Source organism: Phoca vitulina, unplaced genomic scaffold (assembly GCF_004348235.1).
Source record: "Phoca vitulina isolate PV1807 unplaced genomic scaffold, GSC_HSeal_1.0 scaffold34, whole genome shotgun sequence".
In the NCBI taxonomy this organism is placed as follows: Eukaryota; Metazoa; Chordata; class Mammalia; order Carnivora; family Phocidae; genus Phoca; species Phoca vitulina.
This window is the reverse complement of record NW_022589737.1, coordinates 17,798,866-17,819,922: the sequence shown is the minus strand read 5'-3', so window position 1 is coordinate 17,819,922 and position 21,057 is coordinate 17,798,866. Positions and strand designations below refer to the sequence as shown.

Below are 21,057 nucleotides of genomic sequence, written 5' to 3'. Positions count from 1 at the left end.
ATTTGCCTTTGGCCCCCAACACTCTGGCATGCCTCCTATTATCCTAGAGCCTGTACCTTGGACAGCAGCACAGAGGCCCTGAGGCCTGCATGTCACACCAGTTTGGAGCAGTAAGGGTTTAGCTGAGTTCTGCCTGTGCCATCTGAGGACCCCGAGGCCCAGGCTGGCTAAAAGACAACTGTTTGCCTTGGCAACCTACCATGGTCAGTCAAGCAGGGCACCAGCAATCTGGAAGTCACTTACGGTCTGTTTGGAAGATGTTTCTAACCAGAATTGAGTTCTACTGTATTAGAGCCATGGACTCATTGGCCACGGGGTCTACCTAGTCATGCATTTCCCAAAACGTGTAACTCAAGCACTTATTTTTAGGACGGTTAACAGGTTTTACCCCAAAAGTGTCTCACAGTCAAGGAAATTTGTAGAACGTTGAATTAAAAACAAATCAAGATTCTTTCTCTACATGCCTTCTCAAAATCTAATTTCCAAGAAGGTAGCATTTCCCCAGTTTTGCTGTGTGCTCTATAGCTGAGCCTCAGTCTCCTCAACTGCAATGTAGAAATGATAATACCCACCCTGGAGGATTGCTGCGAGGGTGAATGAGATCATGAGCTGAGAAGCATTTAGCATAGCATCCCTCATATTAGGTGTCAGCAAATCTTACTACCCTTCTCCTTTTCCTATGCCTTTCATTTTTCTTTCAAGTCTTCCCCTAGGCTCTGTAAATTACCCCTATATACAACCTTCTATAAAATTATGTGACACTGATTTCCTGGGCCCTGGGTGGCATCAGAGTAACTATGTATACCACAAAGGCCCCTATCCAGCTTACCTGGTAGGACAAGGGGACCCCAGGCCCAATGGGGCAGAAATCCTGGCCAATGCGGGAATGTGGCATCCAGTGCACACTGTGGGTGGGGAATCCAATCCCGAGGCTCCAGTGGCAGCTCTGTCTCCTCCCAAATCACCAAGGACTCACGGGTAGAGTCCTGGGTCCTCACAAAAGAGGGGGCATGGCAGCCAGCTCAATGAAAGAAGAACTAGACTGAGAGCAGAGCTTTCCAGCTGGCCATTTACCCTAGCCAAAGCATGTTTGCACTTCCTCAGTTGTAACACGCAGGTGTGTGGACAGATGGTCTTCATGTTCTCTTTGTGATCCACACGGACCCCCATTTTAAAGGCTACAAACTGTGGTTTAATCAGAAGTCCAAGAAGCATAGTCCATGCATCCAAAATATATTTTATTGAGACTGGAGCATTGATAGTAGAGTACTCATTATGACAGACTGGAAAGACTCAAGTTTAATAACTTTCACATTCACAAATACGAATTGCTTTTGGCTCTGAGGCACACAGAGAACAAGGGGAATGGGGAAGACAAGGTACTGACAGGAGACCTAGACCTAATGGGCCATCTGTGGGTCTTCCCCTGCAGAGAAGGGTCTCCTCTGACTTGGTAGTATTTCTAGATGTCCTCAGCAAGGAAAAGCTTCACTTTTCCCATGATTCCAGAGCAGGACAAATTATTTGTAGTCCTCCTGTCTGTTCTCTGTCTGGTTCAAAGAATTTCCATGGCAGCATTAAGATGAAACAATTAGCTACTTCTTGACACCACAGAGACAGTAGGCACAGGCCTGGAAGCCATTTGGCCTGAAAAATCCATCTTGGGATCCCTATGGGCTTAGAAGCCTCTCTGTCCCATGAAAGTCAAACATTTCAAACATTCTCATAAATAGAATAGGATAATGAACCCCCATGGTTCATTATAGGAAAGCAGATGATATGACCAAGTTCAGTTTCAATGAATAGTCAAGAGATCTAAGTGAACCTTGGACAAAGCCCTTCTCCCCAAACCTCAGTCTTCCACTCAGCTCCATATCCATGTTTGCTTTCAAGATCTATCTGGTGCTAGAAAGAAACCCAAAACCAGTGTGAGATTGGCAACTGTTTAGGGTGGGTGAATTAAGTTCTATTCTGCCTATGTCTCCTGGGTGACACAGTGAGTCACTCAGGACCAGACGGAAGGTGATGAAAACACTCAAGTCTCTGGAATGAGATTTCTCTGGCATGTTGAGTCCTTAAGGACTATGATGATGTCATAGGTTTCTGAAGGTGACATGTGAGCTGGGTGATGTTGACAAGTAAGTCGTCTTTGGGGAACTGGCGTGAAGAAGCCTTATTATTCAGACAACACAGAGAAGTGGCCTGTCTAGACAGCTTGGGAGGATTTGAAGTGTCTAAGTGCAATTATTTCCAGCATGTTGGAGAGCCTGCTCCATCATCTCCTGTAAAGGCAAGGCAACGTTTTACCACCACTTGTTCCATGTGAGTGCAGGAGAGAAGGAATTATGCCTCCTGGATGAGTTTTGTTCCCCGGCTCCTCATGATGGCTGCCATCGGAGAAGAGATACTTCATCCAGACCCTTCCTACCACTGGTTATGAGATGAGGGCAGTCTGTTGGCTCCATGACAGCCTTCTCCTTGGGTTCCTCTCCCACCTCTTCTTTCAACTCTTCGGTGTACACTACTCCTGGGAGAAGTGCTCAGAAGTTCTCTGTTATGCCCTGTTTCTTGCTTATCTCTACATGGAAAAGTGTAATTCAGAATGGAAGGAAGAGTGTGCACACACACGCATGCAAAGGAAAAAGTTGCAAATAAATCCACAGTGTATTAACAAAACTCATCACCATTGGTGACAGAAGGGGGTGATTTTTGTTTTCTTCTTTGTGCTTTTCTAAATTTTCCCAAGTTTTAATAATAATTCTTCTTTAAGAGAATTCAATAATTCCTCTTTGTTTTAAGGGAATTGAATTGGTCCTTTCTTGTCATCTATCTAGCCAGCCGCCACACTGTTGTGATTCATCCTGGCCCAGGACATCAGAAAGTGAGGCAAAAAACCCCCTCCGTGTCAGCTGTGGCTCACTCACCTTTCACTGGCCAATGAATCTTGTTCAAGTGGAGTTTGGCGCATCTGGGTCAGCCACACCCCCAGGATGACTCAGGTGTCCTTTATGAATGTTTGGTGGCAGGGAGGGTTGTTAGGCAGAGGGCTGACTCAGCCCTCATGCGGGCTGAAGCTGTCCTGGTTTCTCTGGCTCAGGGAACCAGGGTGATATGCCTCACAGCATTTCTTAGACAGGAATTCATAAACATGTGTCTAATTGGTAGTTATCTTTTAGTTTTCACATCAAATGGGGTAGGAGGCTAGACAGCATTTCCTAGGAAATCACGGGTCCCATGGCTTCTGTAGGACCTTGTTTCAAGCACTGTGAAGGTCATGTGTGAGAGGACAGGCTTTTTTCCAGGTTCTGTCCTCAGGCCCTTTCCCAACCTTGGCTGGAGACAGCCCTCCCCCTGCCTCTCACCGCCCAACCCCCGGCCCCCCTCTAACTCACTGCCACAATGGGCTCCACAGAAGACAGGTCTGTCTTCCCAGGCTGGAGTTGGGAGGAGGCCAGGAGGTTGTTGGCTAGTGGAGCCCTCCGGCCATTGCTCTTCTCTGTCCAGGCCACCCTGAAGGAAGGAACTGGGGAGGGTGGCCTTTCCTCCTGGGGCTTGGGCAGCCTTTGGCACATGCTCAGCAATGCCTTCAGCTCAACCCTGAAGTTCTCGTTGAGCCAGCAGTAGATGAAGGGGTTGTAGCAAGTGCTGCTCATGGCAAACCAGTGGAAGGCGAAGTAGAGGGCATTGTTGGTGTGGATGACCTTGCTGGACAGGAGGAGGACATAGCAGTTGAGGGGGAACCAGCAGAGGGCAAAGAGGACCACCACCAGCATCAGCATCTTGATGGTCTTCTTCTTCTTACGCCGTAGGGCCAGGTACTGTTCTGTGGTCACATCCCCGATTGTGTTGCACAACCACAGCTTCTTGGCCACTCGGGCGTAGGCCACGGAGATGATGAGGAGGGGGAGGATGTAAAGCAGGATGAAGGTGGCCAAGTCCAGGTACTTCCAGAAGAGGTCAGCTGGCTCAGGGAAGTCTGGCAGGCACAGAGAGCGGACAATGTCCTCACTGGTGGCAGGGGAGAGAGGGAGAGAGAGAGAGAGAGAGAGAAACAGAGAGAGGCAGAGAGAGAGAAAGAAAGAGGAGGGTGTGCCATTAGTGTGGAAAGGCCTCATCCCAAGAAGCACTGGCCTTTCTCCCCATTGGGCACATCCCTTAGAGCGCTTTTGCTATAGAGTAATTATTTGATACATTTCTGGCTCCCCACTAGGTTGGGAGTTCTATAAAGATAAGGAAAACACCTGCTCTCTCTGTGTCCTCTTAACCTTACATTATTCTTGGCCTATAACAGAGACCCGGTAAATATTTGTTCAATGAATGAGTGTCAACACTGATATTCCTAGCCTTAGAACTAACTCAACCTGAGAGCACAATGTGCTCAGGAAATCTTGGAATTCCTCATGTTACTACCTACTCCCATTCCAGAGGGGTATTAAGGAGTGGGGCAAAGAAATGATGGGTCTTAAGAATGTGAGTGGGAAAGCCTAAACTAACATACCTTCAGCCATTCATATAACAAGTATTTATTTTCTATGGAATGCACCTGGTTCCTCTTTGAGGAACCCCTAGAGCTGGTGTGTTAAGACTCTGCAGATTATGACCTGCTGAATGAGGAGGCCTGAGTCCCCAGGCAGGGTTGGCAAGTACCTCCCTTGGCATCCAAGCTCCCACTTTGGGGAAGTGAAAACCCTAGGGCCATTTTGATGGAAGGCGCAGTTTCACTACACTCACACAAAGGAAACAAAGTCCCAAGATTTATTACTTACAAATCCCAGAATGGAGGCACAAGGAGCTGGGGGAAGGACAGTCCTCTGTCCCGGGTCATGAGTAAGCAGGAGACAGAGAGCAGGGTTGCAAGCACCTCTTGCGTGGAAGGTGGTCGGGGCGGTGGTCACTAATTTTTCACAGCCTCAACTCTGAGTGGTCCTTTTAAAAGGTGACCCGGGAAAAACAAGGCAGGAACTTGTGGTGGGAATCCTAACCCCGTGTCCTAATCTAAATGTCCAGACTGTGGGTGTGAATGGGGTTGTCATATTATAAAACATCTGAGCAGCAACTCAAAATGGCTGTTTTCTCCTCACACCATGTGGCTTGTTGCTCTTGTCATATGTGCTGGTGGCCATCACTACTGAAAGAGAGAGAATTCTCTTTGCTTTTGTTAGCAGGAGAAAAAAACCCCAGCTCCCCACGTGTGAAGGCAGATGGGAGTCTGAGTGCTAGGGGAATTAGATATGTGATTCATTTCAATATTGTAGAATCTGGGGAGGGAGCCCTATAAATTACAGCTCACCCTTGAGCGACATCGAGGTTAGGGGTACTGACCCCTGCACAGCTGAAAACCCATGGATGACTTTTGACTCCCCCCAAATTTAACTACCAGTCACCTACTAGTCACCGGAAGCCATACTGAAAACCTGAATGGTTGATTAACACATATTTTGTATATGTATTATATACTTGTATTCTTCCAATAAAGTAAGGAAAAAAGAATGTTATTAAAATCAGAAGGAAGAGAAAATACATTTACAGTGCGGGGCTGTATTAACTGCAAAAATCCACATAGAAGTCGACCCACACCATTCAAATGAGTGTTGTTCAAGGGTCAACGGTAGCTGTGACCGGCCTTCAGAGCTTAGTCTCCTGACCCTGCCCGTGTCACAGAAATGCGTGTTTTTAAGTGCACGGTTCAGGACGAGCAGTACACGGCTACTGTGGGACACACCAGCACTGCACCCCTCGGTCCCTCAAATCCCCTTCACTGATCTGGAGTGCCAGGCCTCCAGCCCCCCCGCCAACCCTGCGATCTTGTAGGTGCCTCGCTTCAGGGGTCCCTGGAATCATTTCCTACAGATCCCCTAAGAGCCAAAAGGGGCTGGGAGTTTCCATTTTCCCCAGGGAAGCCTGGAATATGAAAGCCCAGCTCCCTTGCCTCAAGGCTGCACAAACTCTATGTTATCTTTGCTCTAGAGCCCCCCTGCAACTGGCTGTAGCTACCCGACATCCCTCCAACCCCTGAACTGCACCTTCCCTTGGACCCCCATCCCCTTGCTATCCTGCGTCCCCGCTCCCTCAGCCATGACCCCGAGGAGCACTTCCTTAAAATCACAAAGCACGATATGTATCCCAGGGTCTGTTTCTAAGGAACCTCATCGAAAACAACCGTGAACTGATGAAAATCACTCGAAGCTCATTCGTTCATCCATTCATTTATTCAGTAAGTAAGTAATTATGTACTCAGGGCTTGTTATGCGGAGACAGTAAGTTAGGTGCTCGGGGACACCAAGGTAGCAGAATCAGAAATGGCGCCAACTCTCCCCGGCCTCATAGTCTAGCTGGGGAGAGCACCTTCGATGAACTAGTAGTACACACAAGTGTTTAAATTTAAAAAAACATGAAGTGCTTTGAAAGACATTCTCGTTCTGTGAGAGCATATGACAAAGAAGCCTGAAAGGGAGGTAGGGGAAAGTGGAGCTTCGTGCCTCGGACACACAGACACGGGCATGTTCCGTTTGCAGGCCGGGCGACGGAATTTGAACATCGCCACTTTAGACAAGGCCTGCGCGATTTTGAATCTCGGTCTGGGTGACCGTGTAAGTACATGTTCCCGGTGAAAGCTGCTGCTCGCTCCTGCCTTGACCTTGCAGACAAACTGGGTGGAGGACAAGCAGGGAGCTAAAGTGGTTGAGAGGAAAAGCGGAGAAAGAGCGGAAGGAATGTGGCAGATAGGCCTTGGGGCTCAGGGGCAAGAGGACGGGAGAGGGACGGAGGGAACAGCCGGGTGCAGCGGGCACTGGGTAACTCGGAGGCAGAGGGGGCTCCGACTTCCCTCCATCAAGGGCCTAGGAGGCCCCAGGCTACTCCTTACTAGTCAACTCACCTGTACTTGAAGGTAAATAATTTCTGGCAGATGGCGTGTGGGAGCGAAAAGAACGTGGCCATGGTCCAGATAACTGTGATGTAGATGACGCCTTTCGTGATGGAGATCCGGGGTTTTAACGGATGCATGATGACCTGGAAAACAAGCAAGGTGTGCATCACTGGCTGAAGCAGTTCAGAAGCAGATGGAATCCCGACAGAAGCGGCTCCTGTGTGGCAGTAAGCAGGTGGGTCCTATTTATAAAGAGGCATCCTTCATTCAGGATGAAGCCCCTGGGCTGCCCCACCCCCACAGCTCCCCTCCAGGGTGTCCTCTGGACTCAGAGGCCTCTTGCAGCTTATATGTGGCAGAACCAGGGGCCAGTGAGGGGACGGGGCAGGGGTGGAGTAGGAGGTCTGCCTGCATGACACCCACAAGGCCAGCAGAGGGACAAACCATGGTTGGCCTCCATCTTGGGATCTGATCGGGCCCCACCCCCCATGATTCTGGACCCCTTAGGTTATGGAGAGCTCTGAGAGGGTCTGAGGTGACAAACATGGAGAGGAGACTCTCCCCACCTGTCATGGGAAGTTAAACTGACATTTATCTGGGGAGTCACAACACTGGTGATACAATTCTTTGTTTATTTAAATTATTGCATTTATTGCTAAAATTGCAGTGGGGTCCGGTTTTCCCATGCCCCTAGTAAAGCCCGTGTTGCAGGCTTTGGGCTGAAAAGCATCCCGGAATTGCTACAGTATGACAATCCATTCTCCTAAAAGGTTTAAATCAAGACTTGGGAATTTCATGGCATCCTCATTTTAAGACTAGGGACATTATTTCTTGATGAAGGCATCCTGAGACAGGTGAATCCAAGGTCAGGGGGAGAGGTCATAAAGAGCTGCCACCACTTGAGGATGTCATCCCAGGACACAGTGGACATTCTGGCTGTGTCACCCCAAATTTTTCTCCAGTTTTTTTCTAGGTTTAATGGGAGGAAGTGACTAGGCTTTAGAAGCTGCTTAGCACATCCCCCTTCTGGATTTTGTCATCTTTGCCCCTCACGCTCTCTCGTTGTTCAGGTTGCTGAGGGAAGTGAGAGCCTGGATCAGAGGCCCGGACATCACTCAAAGATTTCACTGGCTTTGGGACAAGGCCCCATTTTGGGGGTTTATGTCACAGCAACGGGGTCAATGTGGGCAAGACTTATCCCCTTGTTCCTCAGACCAACCCACCTTTGGCCCAAGGGTCAACTGTCACTTAGCTATGTTAAACGGGGGTAAGCATGGGCCAGGTAAAGGCAATTCAGAGTCCCTCTTGTTGAATTAGGGAAGAAGGTTAAGAAAAGGCAGAAAAATATTTGTATGCCGCCTTTTCAGACTTTGCCCAAAGCATCTGCAATATAAATGCCAAAATGATGGCATTTCAGGGCTAAAGAAATCTCATAGTTTGCCAAGCCCAATTCCCTACCAGATGTCCTCTAAAACATCCTTATCAAGTGTCATACAGCCCTTGCTTAAAAATGGCCAGTGAAATGAAACTCATTACCTCCCCAGGCAGCTTTGATCTGTTAGAAAATTCTTTCTCATACTGAGTTGCATCGTTGAATCTGCATCTTTGAAGCCTCCTCTCCCTCGGTCTTTGTTTGCACCTCTTGGAGCTACTCAGAATAAATCCTACCCTCTCTTTGTCCTGGTGGTCCTTATGATATTGGCCTTGTAGATGCCTCTGAGCCTTCTCAGAATAGGGGGGTCTAGTGATCAGTGCAGAGGCTTGAAGCCAGACAGACCTCAGTGCTAATCCTAGCTTCATCATTCACCAGGCAGGTGATCTTGGGAAAGCTACCCATGCACCTTCCTTAGCTTCCACTCCTTGATTCAGCACGGACCTAAGGATGCAACATGGATTTACTGGGTTAGCATGTGCGAGGTACTTGTCATGGAGCCACCCTCCTCCAGGATAGGCACCCCCAGGCCCTTTTGGTTTCCTTTACCATATCCACCCATGTGCGTCTGATGGGGCAGGACAGTGAGGAGGGCCTTCCTGCCCTACCCTGAGGCCTACTCCTGCCACCTGGACACCCTAGCTTGTCTTCCTCCACAACAACTGGGACCAGGGAATATCCATCTCCCTTGTCTCTGCCCTGCAATGATTTGCCAATCTCTTTTCATGTGTGACTTTCAGGTTTGCTTTTCAACCCCCAAAACAAGCTCATTAATTTCTGAGGCACAAAATGGAAGCAATGAGCCTTTGTTGGCAGGCGAGAATTCTACCACTGAACCACCAATGCAACGAGCCTTTGTTGGAACAACAAACTGGGAATAATCATTTTTTGTAGTACTTAGCACACATGTTTTAAAATGCCTAGTCTAAGTGCTCATACTGGTCAATAAGAAGACAAATATACTTATTGAAAAAGGTGCTAAAACACTGTCGTGAGGGGCCCTGCAGTTCCCTGAGAAGCAAAGCCAGAGGGGGAAGGACAGGGTGTTGGAGGTAAGTGCCCTCACCTGGTGGCGGTCAACAGCAATGGCTGTCAGCGTCAGTGCTGAGACGTGCAGCGAGCAGTACTGGGCAAAGCGGCTGACATGGCACATGCCCTTCCCGAACACCCATGTGCTGTTCACAAAGCGGACCTGGAAACCAGCCCACAGAGGTCAGAAGACAAACAGGCCTTGACTCTGACACCCACCCCTTGTGGCCTCTGAGGAGCATCCCTCAGGAGGCTTCTTCCAGCCCCTCCCTTCTTCCATTCTACATTACTCAACTGTGGGTCACACATGATTTTCTCTGGCATGACTGATTTTCAATCACTCGATTCAACAAAACCTGATCATATCGCTGGGGCTAAGCCCTCTTAGGTGCCAGGAGAGCGTGGGAATCCATGGGCTTTGGACTTGGACTTGCAGCCTCTACTAGTTTCTAGCTGTGTGACCTTGGGTGAGGTATAAAATCTCTCTGAACCTCAGTTTCCTTATTTGCAAAACAAGGCTTAAAAATCTCTACCTTGTAGGCTTATTGTAAGGATTAGGTTTTAAAAAGTCTATAAAGGGTAGAATTCCATGTCTGGCAGATTGGTAGAAAGGTATTATCAGAAATAAATAGTAGCTATTTTTCTGGTAACAATAAAACCCATTCTTAGCCCACATGAGTTCAGACTTAATGGGAGAGACACATCTGAAAAATCACAACACAGCGTGGGGGCTGTGTTCTCTAATGTTGACTAAGCAAACCTTGCAATTTCATCTGGGAAGGGGACTGAGGAGCCTGGAGAGGGGTGGGCAGGGCAGGGGGAAGACAAGCTCCAGGACTGCGTGGGGCCCTAGGAGCAGGCCTAGGCCTCATCCCACATCACCCATGGCTGCCTGCTCACTCCCTCAGCCCTCGAGCCGCTCCTGAGTGATGCCCCATGCCCAAGAAAGACCAAGCGCTGATTCCGAAGGAGTCTGGGGAGTGGACTCAGGTATCTCAGGATGCAAGAAGGGAAGTATTCAGTGCCCTACAGAAGGCCAGGACAGAGGCATCAGGGTCACAAGGCAGGGTGGGAGGGGGCTGAGAGAGAGAGGAAAAATGATACAGAAAGAAACCAAGCAAGTCAGTTGGACAGAAAGAATATCATGTAGTGATTTATAGCAGAGTATTTGCCTCTTACGACTGTCACCTGGGGCAAGGCTCTTAGGCTTACAAGCTTCACTGTCCTTGTGGGTAAAATGGGCTAACCGTTGTTAGGAAAATCAAACAAGAGATAACACGTGAAAAGAAGGTAGACCAGTGCTTTGTACAGAGGAAGCACTTAACACGATTAACTACCCTCGTTCTGACACATGAGATACCTGAGATGAGCTTTAAGGAGTAAGTAGCCTTCGTACCCGTGGCAGTACGAACAAAGGGCTTGGCACTGAGTCAGAAATCCCAGGCCCTGTTTGAGGAATAAGCAGTGGGATGGTTTAGCGGGAGTGTGTGGAAGAGAGTCATGAGGGACGACGAGTGTGGCCAGATTATGACACTAGGACAGCAGACTGTAGCTTTACTCTCTGTGGGGTTGGCAGGTAGCAGCCCTATGAGGCTTCTGAGCAGTCCATTAACATTATGGAGCTAGACATCTTTAGCAACTCCTACTTCTCACCTCCCACATTCAATACAGTACAGAGCCAACCAGGGCTGCCTCTCAATGGCTTTCAGATCCATTTCCTCTTCTCCAGTCCCAAAGCCATGGCCCTCATGGAGTGCCCCATCATTTCTCGCCTGGACCGTTTACAGCCTCCTAGCAGCTTCCCCCGTCCTCCAGTCTTGTCCCACTTGCAATTCAGCCTTCACACTGCTGATGGTATTTTCTTAACTAAAAATCAGATTATTGTCACCTTCCTGCTTCACACCATCCTGGCCCTGGGGACAGAGCCAGATGCCTCCAGAGTATCCAGGCCCATTCACAAGCTGGCCCCAGTCTTCCTTTCTGGCCCACTCTGCTTGTCTCCAGCTACCCACCCCCACCATAGCACACCCCCCACTGTGCTTTCTACCTCACTGTTCCAGCTCCATTGAGCCATTCAACATCCCCCCAGACACACCATGAGCCTTGATGCCCTTTGCCTTTGATCTCCCCTTTCCTCTATCTGCATGGAAGCTTCACCTCAACCTGGGAAACTCCTGCCCTTCCAGGCCCCTTTGAAATGTCACGTTCTTTGTACAGTCTCCTTTGACCCTCTCCTGGGACTCTGGCAGGACAGAATAAATGATTCTCTCCTCCAGGCTCCATCACACTCTGTGTATGCCTCTGCCATGGGAATTCCAAGTACTGTTTGCATTTCTCTCAACGACTAGAGCTGTCATGTGTAAAGTGGACAGGAAAGGAAACCAGGGAGGAAAAGCATGGTCACCAACTAGCTGGAAGACAGGATGCCTTACCTTAGAAGACCCTCCCCCCAACCCTTTCATCCTCCCTGCTTGCCAGCACCTTGTAAGCTCTGACAAGAGTTTAGATTGGGGCAGTTACACTGGTCAGGTTCAAGGCCAAGCTGCGCTGGATTATCTCGAAGGCATTCTGCGTTCTCAGGACCCTGCCACTTCCTCTCTTGCAAGAGATCATCCAAGGCAGGACATGTCAGGTCTCAGTTAGTCTAGCCTGGGGTCCATGGCTTCTCTCCTCCACCCCCTTGTGTCTGTTGAAGATTTAATTTTGCATCCTGCTCTGGGCAGAGCAGCCCAGGGGCCATGCCCTGGGGCCAGTTCTCATCCTGGATGGCCCAGCCCAACAACCCCCTCCTCCACCCACATTGCAGACTATCAGGATAGAAGCCAAGGGGGTGGGGGGGGAGCCAAGGGGAACCAGAGATACTCTCTTTTGTGCTTCAAGGTAACAGGGGGTAGGGGATGGGGATGTCCTTGGCTAGTAACGAGAGGATTCTGAGTAGCCAGGACTGGGTTAGATATAAGCGGGCCGGCGAGCAGGAAAAGTCCATGGTTTGGAGTAGTGGAAGCTTAACATGGCCCAAGAAGCCCTCCTCACCTGCCACCCCCAGGTTCGGTGGCTTAGTGGACAGACCTCTGGACTTGAGTCAGAAAAGTAATTCTTACCCTGTTTCTGCCAATTACTAGCTAAATGACCTTGGACAAGGGATTGAACCTCTGTGCCTTAGTTTCCTCATCTGCAAAATGCAATGTTCTCATAAACGAGGACAAAAGAGAGAATGTAGTTTTAAAATGTGAGGTTTGGCAGGATGTTCACACAAGTGGATGGACTTGTGGGAGTTCACCTTCTTCTTTTGGCTTCTCTATTATTTCTGGTTGAGTGTGTGTGTGTGAGAGACAGAGAAGTACGAACAGATACTGCTTTGGTAATAACTCAAATAACAATAAGGTTATTCCATAAAGTGAAAAAAACATTAACTCATGCTTCAGAAACCTCAGTCCTAGCCCTCACAGTCCCAAACCACTGAGGAGCACCGCACTCCCAAGTCACGGAGGGACAGAAATGACACCACTGATGCTAAGCAGCCAGGGCTTGTTGGGGGGGGGAGCGCATCTGCCACTCATGTGCAAATGCCCCTAGTCTGGTCCTGGGACCAAAGCCCACCTCATCTTCATCTTTTCCCCAACACTTCTTACCACAGCCTCATTGTCAAACCACAGAAGAGAGACACAATTTGAATAAGTGGTCTAGGAAAATGCACTTAAGTTTCTGTTAACAGTTAGCAGTTGTTTGATGTTGCAGCTGCAGCACAAAGCAGCATCCTAGGGTGGCGGTGGAGGCGGGGGGCACGGAATGCGCTGGAACTTCGGGGATGGGGGTGACTTAGCAATCTCTGCCAACATTTCTAGGAGCTTCGATTTACTGCTTGATATCAAATAGGCCCAGTGCCCAGTGATATTAAATAGGAAGTGGTCATTCGCTCCGGGATGACTGAAGACACTCCAGTCATTGACCCCAGTGCCCCCAGCTGCAGAAGCTCGGGCTCAGAAGGTGATGAGACAGAAGAGAAAGAGACAGAGAGAGGACAGAAAAACAAAACCACAGAGAAGGACAGGAGGAGAGGGAAAGGGGGGGATAGAGACAGGGCGGAGGAACAGAGAGACAGAAGGACAGTCACAGGGAGGGAAAAAGATGAAGACACAAAGAGAGAGCGAGACAGAGCAGAGGGACAGAAAGTCTGCGAGACAGAACAGAGGAGAGAGTTGCGACTTGAGCGAGGAGGGCAGAGGGGAAGGAGCTGGGGAGGCGAGGCCAGCCAGCCGGACCCGGGGAAACCGGAGGAGGAGAACTCCGCGGACGGAGGAGAGGGGCCCGGGGGAGCGGGCCGGGCGGGGGCGTGGAGGGCCGAGGGACGCAGACCGCGCCCGCTGAGGCAGGCGGGGGGCCGGGGCCTCACCAAGGTGAAGGGCGTGTTGAGCAGTGTGATCATGATGTCGGCGACCGCCAGGTTGACGATGAAGAGGCTGGTGGCCGAGTGCATTCGCTGGTTCTTGAAGATGACATGACAGACCAGGACGTTGCCGAAGAGCGAGAAGACGATGATGAAGGAGTAAGCCACGATGAGCAGGGCTTTCACCGTGGGGTTCTGGGACTCGGCCCCGTAGCGCCTCCGGCCCACAAAGTTCTGCCAGTCGGAGAAGGTGTAGTTGCTCCAGAAAAAGTGCGAGGCGTTGGGCACGGCCAGGGCCGCCTCCAGGCCCGGCTCGTCGGTCCGGCCCTCGGGGCGCCCGGCAGCTCGCACCAAGGGGAGCAGGCAGAGCAGCACCCCGCGCGGGCCCATCCTGCACGAGCCCCGGCGCCCGAGCCCGCGCCGCGCCGACGTCCGCCGGGAGGGGAGGGCGCGCGGCTGCGCTCGGGGCTGCTGGCCGCACTTGCCGGGCTCTGCGCAGCACTGCGGCGCGCCCCGGCTCCCGCTCCCGCCCCGGCTCCGGCTTCGGCGGTGACGCGCGCCCGCTCCGCCAGCTCGGCGGTCGCTCCCGCCAGGCCGGCTGCCCCTGAGGGAATGCAACTCCGCGGGGCTTGCGGGGCTCTCTCCCCGCGCGCGCTCGCCCGCTCGCCCGCGGGCTTTCTGGCGCTCGGCACCCGCCCGCTCCCACGCCGGGAGTAAAACTCCGCCCGGCTTCCAGGGCTCTTTCCCGAAGTCACACTCGCCGCTCCATCCCGCCTCAGCCTCGTTACTGTCTAGGGAGCAGGCAGGCGGGTGGGAGCCGCCCACGCGGGGGCCTCGCGGTTGTGGCGGGCGTGCTGTCAAGCGGGGTGTGCCCGCTCCAGGCGGCTCCCTGCGCGGACACCGGGTTGCACTCCACCTGTTCCGGTCTGAGCGCCAGCCCCGGCGCGGTTTCGATACTGCGGTGGATCCCCAGTCCGTTAGGAACAAGGCGAGCAATGCAATAGATGTCAGGGCTTTTCCAAGCCCCTTCACGGACCAGACTTCAGATTTGCTGGGGGGCTTCCCAGGTTTTGTTTCCTCACATGTATTAAGACATTGGCGGGGGGGGGGGGGGCGGTTTCCAAGGAAACTTCAAAGCGGGACAATCTGCTGACAGGATCCAAGAATCAAAGGAGATAAATAGCTATGTGCCACTTCTTGCCATAGAAGCTTTTGAAGCTGTAGTAGGGGGTGTATTACCCACGTTTTTGTTCTCTGCCTACTTTACAGGAAATCTTGATATCTTGCTCACCTGTTTTCATTCCCAGAGAGACTGAGTCTCTCCCAGTCACCCCAGCCCGGCCACCCACGGATCCCATCCTGTGGAGTCAGAATCAAATCACAGCTTTGTCACTTCCTAGCTGTGAAATCCGGGGCAAGTTATTTAACTTGTCTGCCCGTGGTGAAAACCTTTCCTGGGCACCTGGGTGGCTCAGTCCATTAAGCGTCTGCCTTCAGCTCAGGTCATGATCCCAGGGTCCTGGGATCAAGCCAGGAATCATCTGCTTCTCCCTCTGCCCACCCCACCCCACTTGTGCGCTCTCTCTCTCTCTCTCAAAAATAGTAAATAAATAAATAAATAAATATCTTTCAAAGGAAAAAAAGCTTTCATTTTCCTGCATGTGGGGTTTTCAGAGACACCTGTATGGATGTCCCCACCACCTTGCTCTCTGGTGCTGGATATGCAATATCTAGTACACAAGTTGACTACTTGTAACTGCGGGCCTCACCCCCATTCAAATGGTAAAGGTCAGGTAGACTGTCTATTGTGTCATCTCACCATGCTGGGACTCCCGCAAATGACTTAAGCCCAGGTTCCTTCTGAGAATTCCACTTGGCCCAGGGGAAAGCCTGCTCCTTTGTCCCATGGGAACCCTGGAGAATGGGCCCCTCCCACCAAAGTCTTCTTTTCTTACAAGGGCATGAGGAGAGGCCCCAGCCACCTCTCACTTCGGAACTTTTCTGGGAAAGTTAGATGTCAGTTTCTGTACCTCTTCAAACTTTAGATATACATTTCGAGCTCTCCTACTAACAAGCAGCTAGGAAATGGTTTAAGTGTCATCATAATAAAATAACAGGTGCACTTATCCAGGTGGGAAGGAGTCTGGGAAGTCGTCCCAGAAAAGTGATACTTTGGCTCAGTCCTAATGGACCAGCGAGAGACAGGTCACAGAGGAGGAGGCAGAGGGAAGAAGATGGAGTATTCCATAAGGAAGGAACCATGATACATGCAAAGACATGGAGGTGAGTATGCTTGTGGCACATTCAGCAATGGCAGGAGGGATTTGAACACTTTCCTGAGGGCATTGGGAATTCATAGAAGGGCTGTAAGTACAAAACTGACAAGATCAGGCCTGCATTTTAGAAAGAACACTCTAGTGACTTCCTGGGAAATAGAGGGGCTGCAGCCAGAAGCAGGAGGTTTGGAGGCTGTTCAAGTGATCCAGGAGCAGAGGGGGGACCTGAATCAAGGTGCTGGCAAGGAGGGAGGAGCAAGGGTGACAGAGACAGAAGGGAGGGAGCATGGCTGACTGCCAAGTTTTCAGCTTGAAGTCAAACACAAAACATACCCAAGATCTTCCTCTGACCTCACCCCCTCCTGGAGCTTTGAGCCTACCTTTCTCCATTATTTTATCAGCAAGTTCAAAGGAGTCCACTCTTGTCTCCAGTTTTCACTTCACATTCACTCTTTCAGCAACTCTGTGTAGGGGAGAAGGTGGCGAGCAGCTGTCCTTCGATTCTGCTGATGGACCTGGCGGTGTGTGACTGGTATGTGACTGGTCCTCCGAGAAGGGACAGGAGTGCCAGGCAGATGAAGTAATAAGTATTTAGCTCTAGAAAAGAAACCAAGGGACTGCCTGTAAGCATGTAATTCAAGAGCTTGGGTAGACTTGATGTTCTACTAAGATGACTTGGCACCATTTCAGGGAGGCAAGGCTGGAATGTGCTGGTAATTCAGAGAATAGAATCCTACTTAGTCAAATTGTTTCCACTGTTGAGAAAGAATGAATGGGCAGACTAAGGCTGGTCAGCATTGAGCACAGAAAAAAGAATCAAAGGTAGGCAGTGGCCTTCCAGGCACTGTCTTCCAAGTATCCTGCTTGGTGCTCTGTGACAGGTGCACTAATCTGGAGAACCTACTAATGCCTTCACTTTGATTCCTTGCTCCCCATGCCCAACCTTGTAGATGTGAGGGCATTTATGCCAGGTGCCTGAAACCTTCTCCCCGAAAGACAAGGTGACATATTTTAGCTCTTAGCTTTCCACAGAAGCAAATCCTGAGACAAAGATTCTAGAGCAAGGGTTTATATTTGGGAAGTGAAGGCAAAAACCAGTAAGGGAGTGGAAAATCGAGACAAGGATGGGAAGCTGGCCAATGGTCTATTGTCAGGCCAGCTACCGCTATGTGACTGCATCTTCATCCTGTTGGGAAAGCCGTTGTAAAGCAGACATGTCGGCTATCCAAACCAGTGGGCAGGAGCTGGATATCTACCCACTAACTCCCGTCAGTCACTGGTTGAAGGCTTCTCCCTGGGGTGTGAGAATTCTCTTGCACTTCCAGCCGTCAGGTAGGCAAGTAAGTATTGGTGCTGGTTGGAAGTTGGACTGATGTGCTCCAAAGGGGTGGAGGGTGCTCACAATATCCAAGGTTAGGCACAAAGTCTAGAATCACTTCTTCTTCCTCTTCCCCGGGCATTCGGCTTTCCGCTCAGCCTCCCAAGTTCCCAGCGCCCAGCTCTCCTGGCTCCAGTTTACCCTCAACTATAGCAACAGCCCAGTGCTTAATGAGAGAAGAACATCCCCCCACCCACCCCACATCAAGACTAAGGTTTAAAAAGAAGTTCCTTCCTCAGAGACTTTAATGGTTCTGTAACATTATCACTTGCTATTATGAAGATGATTTGGGAAGACACAGAGCTGCTCTTACAGAATGAGACAGTTCCTTCCTTTGTGCATTCTGAATAAAACTGAGGACACTGTGTATAGTCAGGATGGGCCAAATAGTAATTATATTTCTGTCTCTAATAATAGTCACATGTATTAAACATACCGAAGAGCAGAGAGTTTAACTCTTTCAAATGGACTTGAAACAGAAGAAAAATAGTAAATCACCTCACCAGCATTCACAAGACAAAGAATAATAATAATATCACATGGAGGCCTCAGAAAGAAGTGTTTGAGAGCCTCACTACCTTGACAGTCCCGGTACTGTGAGCAATTTCTCCCCTAAAGCCAATGGTATTTCCTGAAAAGGTCCTAGTTGAGTTAAAAACTCACCACACCCACAATTCTTCTCTGGTGCCAATCATAGTGGCAGAAGGGAAAAAAGAACAATCAGCATCATGTCAGGCACATGACAGTCCCTCAAGTTGATCTGTTTTAATGGCAAAGGTGGGATGTCATCATACTTTAGTTACAAATGAATCACGTAGACCTGAAATATAAAGTATGGCTTAAGATATATTCCCAATGTAATAAAAACACAGTGTGTGGGCATGTTACCCTTGGAATCGGTTTCCAAGTACACCGGAAATATTCCAGTACACTGGAGCCATAGGCTAAAATGATATATTTAGGGGACGCCTGGGTGGCTCAGTCGGTTAAACGTCTGCCTTCAGCTCAGGTCATGATCCCAGGGGCCCGGGATCAAGTCCAGCATTGGGCTCCTTGCTCAGGAGGGAGCCTGCTTCTTCTCCCTCTCCCTCTGCCTGCCACTCCCCATGCTTGTGTTCTCTCTGACAAATAAATAAAATCTTTAAAAAAATGATATATTTAGGATAAGTAAAAGGAAGTACACCCAAATTCCAACATACAGTTTGTGGCTCCAAATACTTCTGTAAGTGGTTTGAACTTACTCTGCACTTTTACATAGAAAGTTTTATAAATGGTGGAGTGGGTATTGGGCCAACTCATAATAGCCCGTTTAATCCATACAGTCAACAAATGGTAGCATTACCTGTGCCACCACAGACCTCCCAGCTACTGTTCGTGCTCCAGAGTGCCATCCTCCATTATCTGGTCCTCTTGAATTAAATGTCCCCCTGGGTGATCTCAACCATCTCCATTGGTTGAACCATCACTCACAAGTGGCTCCAAGATCTGTATCTCTACTTACCAATCCTCTTGAAAGCTCCAGGTTGATATTACACATTCGACTGTTGCCTGGACATTCCCACTTGGAATACCCCCACACACTTAAAATTCAACATGCTCCAAACTAAACTCATTATATCCTCTTCTTCCCTCACTTTCTTACACTTGCTCCTTTTCTTGTTGATTTGTTCACCCATGGTTAGACTCTTGGGGTCATTTCACAGCCCACCCCCAGTTCATGATGCTATTGCATTCGAAGACGCGATTTGTCTAGAATTATCCTCTCTCTGATCCTAGGGCCAGAAAAACTCCTCTTCACTGAAGACCTAGCTGAAGTGTTCTCTCTCCTGTGAAGACTCACTGACCCCCTTGATTTCCACAACCCAAGAACAAGCCGTGTTGCCATATCTACTCAGTTAAAGTGCTCCTGTAACATGAGATCCATTCTCTGATGTGCACTTCCCTTGTGATACTCTATTTGTGACTAATCTGTCAGCTCTTCCAGGTCAGGATGATGTTATTCCTAATGTCATGTCTTAGAGCCTCACACAGTGCCCAGACAGGGGAAATGGTCGTATATATTGTGGTAGACACTGGACCTGGAGTCAGATAACCCAGGAAGCAAGTCTTAATTTTTCTGGGTACTCCTTTTGCTATCTAGTAGGATCCTGGGGCATATCTAAGTTTTCATCATAGAAAATTATATAAACCTTCATCTTCTAAACTCAATGTAAAACCTACCTTCTGTGAAAATATCTGATTTTGTTGCTAGTTAACAACTTAAAATGAGGATTTCTTCATTAGATCTCTGAGGGGGCAAAGAGAAGATAGGATTCCTCTACCAGGTGGAACCATGGAGTTCATGTTTCAAGGAGATTCTCTGTAATCCTACAGGTTGAGTCATATTTCCTAGCACAAGCTCTAATTCTATGTTCTTAATTGCTATTGAGCTATTTTTCTTTTTTTTTTTTAATTTATTTGAGAGAGACAGAAATAGTGAGAGAGAGCTCGAGCAGGAAGGAGGGGGAGAAGCAGACATCCCGCGGAGCAGGGAGCCCGATGCAGGGCTCGATCCCAGGACCCTGGGATCATGACCTGAGCCGAAGGCAGAGGCTTAACCATCTGAGCCACCCAGGTGCCCCTCTACTTCTCTTATTTCTGCTGTGTGCTTTGTTTCAAATCAGATCCTTAGAAAGTGAAAGAAAATTAAGCATGGTATCTAAACCATTTGATTAATACTGCATCTTATAGAGGGAGGACGGATGTTTCCTGGGTTTTGTTTTTTTTTAATAATACCAAGTAAAAATTATATTTCTAGAAGGCATCACTGGATCTGCAACTCATTTTCACAGGATGTAAGCAACAGCTATTGTTGATCCTACACTCCTGAAAAGTGCTTTAAGAAGTTTTTTTTTTTTAATTGTCACTTGAGGTCATTAGTTTTGAGCACCAGAAAAAAAGTTGTATTTTCTCATATTAATTTTGTGCTGATTTCTATTTTAGTTAATATAATAAAGATAAATTCTAGCAATTACGGTTGAAAATTCAGCTTGCAGGCAATGGAATCAAGGAAGTCTGTGGTGTTTGAAATACGATGATCACATTTCTCTGAGGAAGAGTTATTATACACAGTCAAGTAAACAAGTCAGATCTAAATGTAAAAGTCAGATCCCTACCAACCTGGAATTAAGGGCTTACCAGTAATAAAATCTACTTTAAATTGTGTGGGGAAGATGACCACACTACTCATACTACACCTAGAAATTTAACTGCTAAATAAAGGATCTTAGCAGCAAGTGACTTCAAACTATAAGCATACAAAAAGAGAGTAGGAGTAAACTCCTCTATAACCTGGGTTTAGAGGCAGACTTTCTAACTATTTAAGTCCAGATGGCAAAAGAAAAAAAAAAAATTAGGACTAATTAAAAATAAACTAGTGCATTGCAAAAAATACTATAAGTAAAATCAAAATACAAGTAACAAATTGGAAAAAAAAATGGCATTATTAGACAAAGAGCTAATATCCTTAATATAAAATTTGTTTAATCCAAAGAGAAAAAGGAACTAAAAACCTTAGAAAAATGGACAAAACACATGAAGTTGGTGGCAATTCACCAAAAATGGATACAAAAATGACCCTTAAACATGTTTTTACAAGTTTTTCATTCATAATAACAAAAATGCAAACTAAAACTACAGTGAGAATGG

At 48.7% G+C, this 21,057-nt stretch overlaps 1 protein-coding gene across 2 annotated transcripts in view; it reads right to left on the bottom strand.

The window, feature by feature from the left end:
• The window catches only part of GPR83 (G protein-coupled receptor 83), a 49,035-nt gene extending 34,864 nt beyond the window's left edge, over nt 1–14,171 (bottom strand). Inside the window, exons 1-4 of one of the 2 annotated variants that reach the window (XR_004302038.1) lie at nt 13,723–14,171; nt 9,367–9,492; nt 6,878–7,011; nt 830–4,008 (exon numbers count right to left, since the gene is read on the bottom strand). Coding sequence is in view for 1 of the 2 variants with exons in the window: in XM_032426370.1 (XP_032282261.1) it covers nt 3,384–4,008; nt 6,878–7,011; nt 9,367–9,492; nt 13,723–14,106 (1,269 nt within the window). In the remaining variant the exon portion in view is untranslated. Of the gene's footprint in view, nt 1–490; nt 4,009–6,877; nt 7,012–9,366; nt 9,493–13,722 lie in introns of those variants that run through there. The other variant, XM_032426370.1, reaches the window with a different exon arrangement.
• Nucleotides 14,172–21,057: the final 6,886 nt, after the last annotated feature.